The sequence below is a fragment of the Amblyomma mixtum genome, chromosome 2 (assembly GCF_055824585.1).
Source record: "Amblyomma mixtum isolate Tamu chromosome 2, ASM5582458v1, whole genome shotgun sequence".
Taxonomy (NCBI): Eukaryota; Metazoa; Arthropoda; class Arachnida; order Ixodida; family Ixodidae; genus Amblyomma; species Amblyomma mixtum.
Genome location: NC_143013.1, coordinates 39,577,619 through 39,588,855, shown reverse-complemented (window position 1 = coordinate 39,588,855; position 11,237 = coordinate 39,577,619). Strand labels below are relative to the sequence as shown.

Here is an 11,237-nt window from a genome sequence, read left to right as displayed (position 1 = left end):
ACCACGAGAACTCTAAGCAATTTGACTTGCCCAAAAGCTCAACTGTTTGCAGCAACGCGAACCCGGATGCTGTACATGTGCATACAAGGACCGCACACAGAGATCTCGCACCTGGGGTCATTACAGGACATGATGAGTGTTCATATTTTAAGGCGAACGCCTTTGATGGCTCATTCTCCTGTCCGTCCGTCCGTCCGGCGTTACATCTAGGAGACTCGTCGATGAGCGCAGCTGCCAAAAGGTGGCGTCATCTTCGTCGACCAATGGAGCTGTCGGCGTGGTGGCGTCAAGCGCTGCTCCATCGTCAGTCTGTGTGTGGTTGCTAGTGGAGGAGGATGGCTCCCAAGCGGTGCAGCTGTAACAGTCATTGGCAGTCGAAGTAGGGCGACAAAGGCTTTTGCCTAGCGCACTTTAAGCTGCCAAAGTGCCCCCATAGTTTTTGTACAATTTGTGTGCCCATCAGAAGTATTGCCTTGGTGAAATGTCTTTGGGCCACATGGTTTCCTGTTCAGCTGTATGGTAGGGAGCCTATGGCACTCCTGTCGCTCTGCTCATCAGCAGGGCGACAAGAACCCTCGTATGCTCCTTTTACACCTCCCTTCAACAAGGGATGCTGTAAGCGCTACGCTATAGGGCTCTAAAACGAAACTTCGCCTGACAACATTTTGCCAAGACTGGAGATTGGGGAGTGGAAAAACAGCAAAAATTCCCGCTTTAAGACTTTTTTCCTAGCTTTTGCAGGCTTGAGCCACGCTCACCCTTTTCTCTGCTTCCATTATCATCCACAATCAGCAGAACACGCTTCATGGTCACTATACAGGCCACAGAGGTTTCCAGAAATCACAGTAGTCTGTCTCTTGTTGCATGCAGATGCATTTCAGGTGGCATGCCAATAGATTGAGCTCTATGGGAAGCAAATTGGTGGCCACAAAATGGCACATTATAAGCAATCCTGCTGTGTAAGCAGTTGCATTATAAATGGTCTGAGCAGTATTTTAAGATTGTAATTTGGAGAAAACTAGAGAGACTGTGCGAACATGGTAGTTATCATGGCTAACTGTTGCTTCTCGCTGCAAAATCCGACTTATAAAATGTTTCCCGCACTTACGCCAACTATTTGCGATGGACATAGAAAATGTAACGAACATTCAGAATTTCTGCAATGATTTTTAGTCTTCAGTGCCACACAGTCATAGTGGCAGCTGTGCACACTAGAAACATTTGTCCAAATTTCCTGGGCTTGTTTACCCTTACTGCACTTCTTAATGTCAAAAGAAACCATTGGCATGCATTTTAGCAAGTTCTTTGCAGAATCATTTCTTAATACATCCATCGACAAACATGTTACATAATGTATTACAGAAATGCATAATAACTTCTTTTGCATAAAACTAAATGACATACATGTATGGAATGTATTTGGAATACAAATGTACATGTTCCTTGAAAATTTCATAATTGTGACTTCATTAATTAAAAAATTTTAAAGGCCTTCTTCCAGTTAAGTGCAAGAACACTAGGTTGGTTGCACATTTGCTACTTGTGCACAGTCTCCTTGTTTATATCACTTTGACTTTTGACAAAAGGAAAGGCAGGTTATCGGAAGCTTGCACCATCTGTGGAGTACCTACAGGTTGTGAAGAGCTAGGCATTCAAACCACTTAAACCCACTCATTGCAGTAAAATCCAGGCACAAAACCACTCTACCTCAGGGTCAAACTGGCCAATTTCACCCATTCACCTTCTCTGCACACACCAGGAAGCTCTAGTTAGCATTAGAGCTGTCCTGGGTTCTTAAAGGGACACTGAGGACTACTCCATCTGGTTTTGTTAGTGAAAACGGATTCTATGCTTCTTTCTTGGTATAGTTGTGTTTGTAGAGCAGCAAAAGATGTATTTACTACTGAGAAAACTTCATTCAAAAATTTTTGAGCAGCACAATCAGGACTGAAGCGTAGAAGAATTCACTGTTTCCATCCTTCTTCATGCTGCTTTTTTCAAACTATGAATCTGTACCAACATGCCCAACTCATGGTCCTGATTCAAACTCGTGCCATACACATCATAGAAGACTCTCCGATTGCCATTTTGAAATGCATGGCAGTGTAACCTAGTTTCTGAAATCTGCGTCCAAAAAACTGCGTTGATGCACTGCAGTTTAAATGTGAAATCTGCCAGTGATGGTGATACTTTTTTTTGTTTTTCCTCAGTGTTCCTTTAATGCACGACCTCGTGTTTCAAAAGGTGTTCCATCTCAGTCTCTGCCTCCACAGACTTCTAAGGTGGCTTAGTAGTGTCTAACCACCATCAGGCCCAAAGGCAAGAAGCTCCCAAGATTACCTCATATACTAGTGCTGCTGCACAAGCACTTTCAATCCCATTTAAATTTTTGTGCACACCAGACATGCTACGCTGCTACACATTCACGTTTGATTTCTAATTGACTCACCTGGTGGCCAACAAATTTCTAAGCAATTAAAAGGAAACAAAACCACTCCACTAAGAAAACAATTCTGTGGCTATGGTGCACTTTTCAGCTGGTTCCATCACCAGCACATACAAAACAGTGTACTCCTGGCCCAAGCACATGGGGCCTGCATTTTTCCTCTTGCACATTTATTCACTGCCACTGCTGTTGCCAACGCAGGTGTGTGGCATTCAGTGTGTTAGCACAGATTTGAAAACCTAGCTGCACTGAATAAAATAGCAAGTTATCAAAATTTTACACCTTTTATAGCACATGTTTTAGTATGTTTAATTATTCATTTGCACTTGAATATTCCCCATGCACGAGGACCGCTGTCCTCGTCCTCATTAAAGGTTGAACATGCTGATAGCACCTCCAGAATCGGCTTTGGGTCGACCAGCATCAGGCTCAATCGCAAACTGGCTGTGCAGCAACGCTGGATCTGCACTGAGCCGATAGACTTCAACAGGAACGGAAGTGCCCTCGCGGTAGCAGCATTATAATACTTACATGAATGAACTGTGACTTTCAAATTCCTCGAGTATCAATAAAAAACCTGACAGAGCAAGTGTTGGAGCACCAGCTAGGCTAGTGCTGCTTGATCCATAACACCGATCTCTTAGTTGGCGAAAATGAAATGAAGATAAGAGATTAAAACTGTAGTACTTTATTCAGTACGAAAATAACAGTTTAAAATGCGAATATCCTTACGCAGGTAACAGGCTGCTGCGTTCACGCCAAAAGCCTATGAAAACAATGCATACACGCCAGGCTGTAAAGCATCAAAATTTGGCTTCAGAACAGTGGGCAACCTTTAAAGACGTAGGTATGGACATGTGGCACTTTGTGTAAGCAAATGAGGAAGAGTGGTTTCAATACTTGCATAACAGTTGCACTAACCCCGCTGTCACGGTTCTATGCATAAACAACTCTGCATTGTTGCCCATTTCCGTAGTAACATGAGGATGACTAATTTCAGCATTCACGATGCACATCTGCAAGAAAGCTCCATAAATTTGGTCTGGAACACGGTCTATCTTGGCAAGGAATGCCTGGAGCCTCATCTAAGATGCGTGCAAATGATCGCTCTTGGAATGTACAGCAGGGTACTCCCGATCAACAAAGTACTTAAACTTACAGTATGTTACCCTCTCCCCCTGCTGACAGTAGCGAATGGTTTTGTTCTCCACCTGTTCGTTGCTTGAACAGTACAGCAGTGTTTGTTCGCACCAGTTGTGTCCCTACATGTGGCGTGTGTTGCCAAAGTTGATTCCACTTTGAGTGGCACCCTTGTTGGATCCGTACTGGAGGCTGATCACATTCTGGCCGGCCTTGAGCTGTTCCTCGCTGAAGTTGCGGACGTTAGCTTCAGCTTCCTTTGGTCCCATGCCCTTGACACCAAACTTCGGGGCCTGCAAGCATTAATCAGCAGTTGAGGATATGTACTTTAAATTGTGGAGAAAGATTTCTGACAGAGGGAGCACGATATATCAATGTTACAGAAGATGATTTTAGGGTCCGATGACAAACCATTCCAAAAGCAACTAAAGCAAACGTAAAGGCAGAAGCCATTGCAGCTGGGAAAAGTTTGTTTGTTTGTTTGTTTGTTTGTTTGTTTGTTTGTTTGTTTATTGTTGTTTAACGTCCCAAAGCGACTGAGGCTATGAGAGATGCCGTAGTGAAGGGCTCCGGAAATTTCGACCACCTGGAGGAGGAGGAGGATATAGAAGAGGAAAGGCAGGGAGGTTAACCGAAAGAATAATCGGTTTGCTACCCTACACGGGGGAAAGTGGTAAGGGGATAAAAAAAAATGAAAGAGAAAGGAGAGTAACAGAAAATTGAAGTCACTCTAAAACGTCACTGTTCCTTAAAGTCACAGCCTATCGTGCAGGCCAGAAGTTCTCAAGAAGCGGAGCAGTGCCTTGCAGGCCTTCTCCGCTGACGACCGCCGCGGCCAGTGGCCGAGAATCATCATTTCCGTGAAAGGGCGTGTATCTAGGCGCTCCAGCGACCACCTGGGGTTCTTTAACGTGCACTGACATCGCACAGCACACGGGCCTCTAGAATTTCGCCTTCAAAAAATTCAGCCGCCGCGGCCAGTATCGAACCCGCGTCTTTCAGGTCAGCAGCCGAGCACCGTAACCACTGAGCCACCGCGGCGGGGCGCAGCTAGGAAAAGTGGACAAGATCCACAAAGCACAAGTGCAACTGCCAGTAAGAGTGAAAATATAATGAGGTATCAAGTTGAAATAAGAAACTTATGTGCAAGTGAGATTAAGCAAGCCGTGGTAAACAATGCATTCAAATAAGGATGCCAAAGCAGAACACATCAAGGCCACAAATGCCTGAATAGGTTTTAAGAAAGCATAAGGTGTTCAGACTTCTTATTCATTTTTGTGACAAGGAACTAAGGGAGAATGACAACTTGGTTTGAACAGCATCTAGAGGTGGTGCCCTAAAGCGACTTGTTCATATTAGCAGTATCCAATTCCAGGCAAGTGGCTAGCCCTGAGCACAAAGAGAAGAAGTGCACTGAAATGAAATATTTTCCATTGCTTTTAGATGTCCCTCACTCTGCTGTGGCTTAAATGGGGCATAAGCCTAATCGGGACTCTCAAGAACAGCTTGTCTTTCATGTAATTCAGCGACATTTGATTAAACCGACCTCAAACTTTTTAATTAGCATCCAATTTAAAAACGGCAATAAACCACAGGTTCTACTGGCACAAGTGCCTCTTCGTTGCGCAGCGAAACATAAACGTACACTTGGCATCGAAAGTTCATGGGGCATGCAAGTTGCAAAAAAATTTTAATTTTGTGGAAGCGACTGGAGCTCTGACATGAAAACCTGTAGCCTGTGCCTTAGGGAGACAGCTCTGCACAGCCTCTGTCATTATCTGGCTATATGCGCAGGCTACGATAAAATAGTGCTTTTCGCCGGCACTCATGGGCCAAAAACATTAGACGCCAGGTGTACACAGAGCTCCCACACCAGACTACAGCAGTAGCAGTTGTAGGGCAAAGCTTTTGTGCGACCTACCTTCCTGGCCAGGGACTGCAAACAGATGGAGACTGAGAGCAGATTCTGCTTCTCCCAAAGATCGACTGTCTGGAAGGTCTCCTGGGCAGGGACACCCATCTGTCGTGCATGCTCCAGGAACAGGTTGATGTTCTCCATGCACTTGAAGGCCATCTTGGAGTTGTTAATCTTCTTGTCGGGGATGCTGCCTGGCTTGATTGAGTTCACCAGGCTGTGCAAGAATAAGGCACAAGCGGTTTTCAGCCTCCACTTGCTCAAAATGGCTTGGATCAGTGAATACAGTACCTTAAAGGATCACCGAGGACAATTCTGTCCAATTTTTATTCTCAGCAAAAATCAATTGCATGGCTCTTTCTCACTAGATTGACGTTCCTTCTGTAATTGCTGAGAAAACTGGATTTAATAACTGAACATATTTTTTTTCCCGCTACTTGATCCAAACTCGTGATGTCAAGACCAAAAAAGGACTCCATGATAACTGTCTGATATGGAATGACTACGTAGCCTAGCTTCAGAGATTCTTGATGTCACTAGAGTTCGCTTGTGAAAAGGGGCTGTGGCAGCTGTGTTGTTTTTTTCCGATTTTTAGCTTACAAAACCTCTCTTTTCAATGTTTTTAGAATGCAGTAATCTATCAATACAGGCCAACTTTAGTTTGTTCTTAGTGTCTCAGTAAAGTGCACAAGTCATTCACAAGATTGCTAAAGAAATACCACCCCTGCCATCGAGCTCCCTACTCTGCCTGCCTACTGCTCAATTTGTACGTCCTCAATTACTGGTTAAACAAGCAGTATACAAAGAGGTGATAGAACCACAGTTGCATGCACCAATGTACTGTAAGAAAAATCCAACTTTGTCAGCACTTCATGCCATTCATTTGAAAGCGTACGTTAATAACTATCGGCATGCTTTTCTTGCAAAAATTAGGAAGCTTTGTTGGACATGTGAAACACTGTCAGCAGAGCTGTTTAACCTGCCGAAACTGCCACACTCAGCAATGCAGCTGGCCAATAACGCATGGATCAAAATCCATAAGGGCGAGTTTTCGCTCGAGGAGCCAATGCTAACTTCTTTAAACTAATGCTTATACCTTTAGCATTAATGGGCACATATTCAGAGCTAGGGCAGCTAGCAAATTTGGGATAAAAATGGCACAGAGGAGCTTTTTACAACTGTACATTTTTAACTGCTATTGGGAAGAAAGGTAAAAGTATTGAACAAGCCACTGATTGCTCCATTGAATATTAGCTAGTTGACTGTTACTTATAAAATGCATGGAGTGAGTCACAGCCCCAAACAGAACACTACCTCCAACCCAAAAATAGAAATATTCTACTGTCAAATGTTCATGTGAAACCAACCTCTCGGTGTCCTTGCAAAAATTAGATTTCATGCATGGTTTACCCTGTATATTTCACATATCTACTGCAAGCCCAGCAAAGGATGAAACCGATCCACCACTGACTATGGAATTTCTTTGAATTAGTCTAGTAGGTGTTTATGCACATGAAACCATGCATTTCACTGTGGCAACTGCAACTTCAATGAGAACAATCACAGCACAAGAATGCAGACAACAGCTTTGCTGAATTTTGCAGAAAACATATCTGCCATGTTTCGACAACTGGCCTTTGGGCATTGAGACGTGCAACATTAATAGCTAGACGCAAATTAGAGCTTCCCTCCCTCCCTCCCCCTCACCAACAACACAGAGAGAGACAGAAGAAAGAGTCGGGAAGTTTAGTCAGGAGACGCCCAGATAACTTTACATTTGGGAAGGCAGATAAAAGGAGAGAAAAAGAAGAGAGAAGCGGCTGTTGAGTTCAGTTCACAACTTGTAAATGTTGTTCTTAGGTCTGTAAAAATGATGATGATTTTTTTATGGTGCAAAGGCAACTGTGGCCAAACAGCGCCCTGGCACAAGGTTTTTTTCTTCTGCTCAAGGTGGGATCCAAGACCCATTTCTCGAGCATTTCACCCTAAATAAGCCGAGCACCAGACAGGGGAAAGCTTGTACCCATTGTGTAAATGAAGGACGCCTATGTCAGGCTTGAAGCTTGAAGGAGAGCCTATCGGAGGAACAAGCTGGAAAATTTTGCGAGTTTATTCGCTGCGAACGGTTATGTTTCGATATTAAGTCTTGCCTGTTTTCCGCAAGTATGTATGCAAACCGACAGTTGCGAGCCCTGAACTTACTGCTATTCCAGGTGGTGTGTTGCAAGTATTTTGCCCTCACTGTGCAGCTTCACCAAAACACGCTATAGGGGAGAACACACACATCCTGCCTAGTGTACTATGTGCAGATGTGCCACAAAGGGACGTTACTCACTGGCAGAGGAGGACACCATCCTTGAGCGTCTCGTAGAAGTTGTCCATGTCACCCGAGGTGTTGATGTCCTTGCCCGTGACCTCCTTGACCCAGGCGAGCAGCGCACCAGCCAGCTCCGGGTCATACTTGGACTGGATCTGCATCATCATATGCAAAAGGCACGGTGAATTTTGCAGCCCAGACAACTCAGCAAAGATTCATTATGACAAAAGAGGATTAATGTGAAGAAGTAATGCAAGTTGAGAAGCACCGATATTCTTGGAACACTGCGTGACCCTACAGTCATTCTAGACTAAACCTTTAACCTGTTAGCTTCGTTATGAAACAGCATAAGCACGCTCTCAAAGGTGACTAGTGAAATCGGTACATTAATGTATTAATGTTATTAATTCACAACCAATGTTATACAGTATACAAAAAACATTAGTTAAACATTGAAAATAGACATTGTAATGCTGACTTTTAAATGCTATTATAGTGTTAAAAATTAACAAATGTTATCATCATCATCAACAACTGAGTCAAATATAAAACAACATTACAAATATATTCCGAGCACTGTGTCCCAGAACATTTCCCACTATTATTGTTGTAAACATCTTCAATTAGCAGTACTTTGCACCTAAATCTCTTAGATTTTGCCTGCCAGAGAGTTCTGCACAGCTGCATTATTTTGTTAGAAAGCTTTGTTTATCAGTACCCATTCGCCACTATCACTCATGGGCACCCGTCATGATGGCTATGTAAGCTTGATGCCATGGCACAGAGAGGAGTGTATGAGTTGCATGTTGTGCTGTACAGTGGACATGTCAGTCAAAATTAATCCGCAGCCTTCCATTACAACGTCCCTCATAGCCCACGTGCAGCTCCAGGACACCACATACAAAAAAAAAAATCACAGGTAAATGTTCTTTTTTCTATTCTTTTATTAATCTGCCTCACAAACAAGTCATCCTCCTCGCTTGTGCCAACAGACATGCGAACCGATCGAACCACTGGATACTGCGCGTTTCACACGGCGTTGCATATATGTGTCGGTTTTCAGGTACAATCTTTCCTGCCTTCTGTTAGGAAAAAGTGGTCATCATTTGCGGCGCATGTGCGCGCTTCTTTCCCATTTCAGAGACGAAACTTAAAACGAACATTCCCATCCGTTTCCGACCCTTCCACGCACAAGAATGACACGTTTTACGCCGTTGTCGCTTGGAGTAATTTTGTATGAGTGTAAATCGTGTTCCTTTTATTACGCTTAACATTTCGACCCCCCGACACACCCCTGCCAACTCTTGACAGTTTAATTATGCCGGTCATTGCTTCTATCGCCGGACAACGAGATCGACACCTTATGAAGAAAACAACGAAAACGGCCGACCTGAGCAAGCCGACTACGCGCGGGATATCCGTGGACGACGGGGCGCCTTACAACGCCCAGTAGCTCTACGGACGGACGAAGGCGGCGCGTTCAGCGAAAGGGGGAAACAGAAAAGCGACTCTTTGTGCGGCAGGTCAACAAGGAAAAAGAAATTCAGCTAGCGCAGTCATCTGCAGAGGAGCAGATCTGCACACATTCGCGACCACGTGGTTCGCACGCGCGCGCCAAGCAACAACGCCCACCGCGCGTCGGTTGCCCGTCTTTGCACGTATTTTTCCCGCCTCTACTCAGCAGCCTGGACCGCAAAGGGAAAATAAAAACGCGCAGCTGGCGCAGGCGAGTCTATTGGCGTCGCAGCATTCTTGGCTGGATTGCGTGTCCGACGGCGCGACGGGCATCAGGGGGAGAGGGAGAAAAAGGGGGAGCATCTTCTTCCCCGCCTGTTGCCATATAAGGAAACGTCGCCGCGCCGTACCGGCAGCAGTCGATGGCGGCGGCAATGCATCAGGCGCAGCAGCCTGGCTGTGCCGTTCGCGCTTGTTACGACATGCGTTCCGACCACGGCTGACCGCGCCCGCGCGTCGCGTAACTTCGTGCTTGACGCACTTCGTCGCCAAGGGAAGATGGCAGCTAGCTTGTTCCGCATCATCCCTGGCCTCCTACTCGACTTTCCGAAGGAGCTGGGCCAACCGCTTACAACGAAGTCTCTGAGTAAAGCGCCCCGTTACACCAAAATCGCTTCAGCCCGTCGTTGCCAGTGCGGCGCGGCCTGATACGTCGTAGACGCGCGTTTGCACTGCATCCACACCCAAGTGGCACATTTCAGGACCTGTACTAGATAACACTGACTTCACAGTAAGGACGGCCTATAATAATATCGCTCGTAGGGAAAGCCTGTCGATCCCGACAGCAGCCTGATTGTCTCGCGTTCGGATCGTTTACTGCGCGTGCCGCGGCGGAGAGTGAGAGAGCTGTCCATCGTTACGAATGGGGCCTGCGGGTCAAGGCGGACCGTGTCCGAGCGCAAATGGCTCATGGCTATGCTGTGGTAGCTAGGCCAACGACGCAGCCAGCTGCGGCTGCCGCGCGCCGGAATGCGGAGCGGACCCCGCGCGGCAGCTATGCAGTCCGCGAGGCCGGAGAGCGCACCTTTAGAAGCCACAAACGAGGCGCTATACAGGGTGTATCAAGTAGTTTGATCTTGATCTTAATGGGATGCTTCTCGAAGGAATAAAACTGACACGGTATTCGCGACAGGTTAAAAGTACAATGTTGCAGAACGTTTAAAACGGGCGTCACTACAGAGTCACGGAATAGACAAAAATTCGGAGTGTGTCTGGCGTGAAAAGGGGACAGCTCGAAAAATCGACTCTCATACAAATGAAGACCGTCACCATACATCAGCACGACAAAACCGAGCGTTCACTCCATCAGGCAAAACACCCGCGCTTTGCGAAAAGTCCCTTTCATCCGAATCGTATGAACTCCGTCAAGTTTTGCCACAGGTAGTAGTCGGCGGCTTTCTCAGACGTGCCCAACGGTCAAACTCCCACAGCAACCAGCCGCAAGGAAGTCTTGCAGCCAATTCAGGGCCCGCCGCGTGTAGAGGGCGCAGTTACTCCGTACACTGACAGGCTACCTCTATTTGGGTTCCGGGCAGCGAACAGGCTCATTCTTGCATTTTACCTCCATGGAGACGCGGTAGCCCGAGCAGCCAAGAGCCGAACTTAAACTTATATTCGGATTAGGGCTCATTAAGTTTAACTTTAGAGAGATTAAAACAAACAACGTCCTGTCGATCAGCGTCACTGGAAGCTTTTCCTGCAGGGGATTCAATGACGACGACGTCCGCTCCATCGAAGTAGCAACCGGACGCCATATAAATGGCAGCCAGGACTGACGTTTTTTTTTTTTTTTCGTAGAAAGGGAAAAGCTGCAGTTGTAGCGCCCCCACGCCCACAGAACGAGGCCCAGCTGCGGTATTTTAATGCTCCCAAGCCACACGTCTCTCTCCGTCCGGGATCTTTAG

At 46.0% G+C, this 11,237-nt stretch overlaps 1 protein-coding gene across 2 annotated transcripts in view; it reads right to left on the bottom strand.

Moving 5' to 3' along the window:
* Positions 1-3,118: 3,118 nt before the first annotated feature.
* Chd64 (transgelin calponin-3) overlaps positions 3,119-11,237 on the bottom strand; it is a 42,538-nt gene continuing 34,419 nt past the window's right edge. For both annotated transcript variants that reach the window (XM_089571225.1, XM_089571224.1), the window contains exons 3-5: positions 7,837-7,973; positions 5,508-5,718; positions 3,119-3,879 (exon numbers count right to left, since the gene is read on the bottom strand). In XM_089571225.1, the coding sequence (XP_089427351.1) occupies positions 3,709-3,879; positions 5,508-5,718; positions 7,837-7,973 (519 nt within the window). In that variant the 3' untranslated portion in view covers positions 3,119-3,708. The remainder of the gene's footprint in view (positions 3,880-5,507; positions 5,719-7,836; positions 7,974-11,237) is intronic.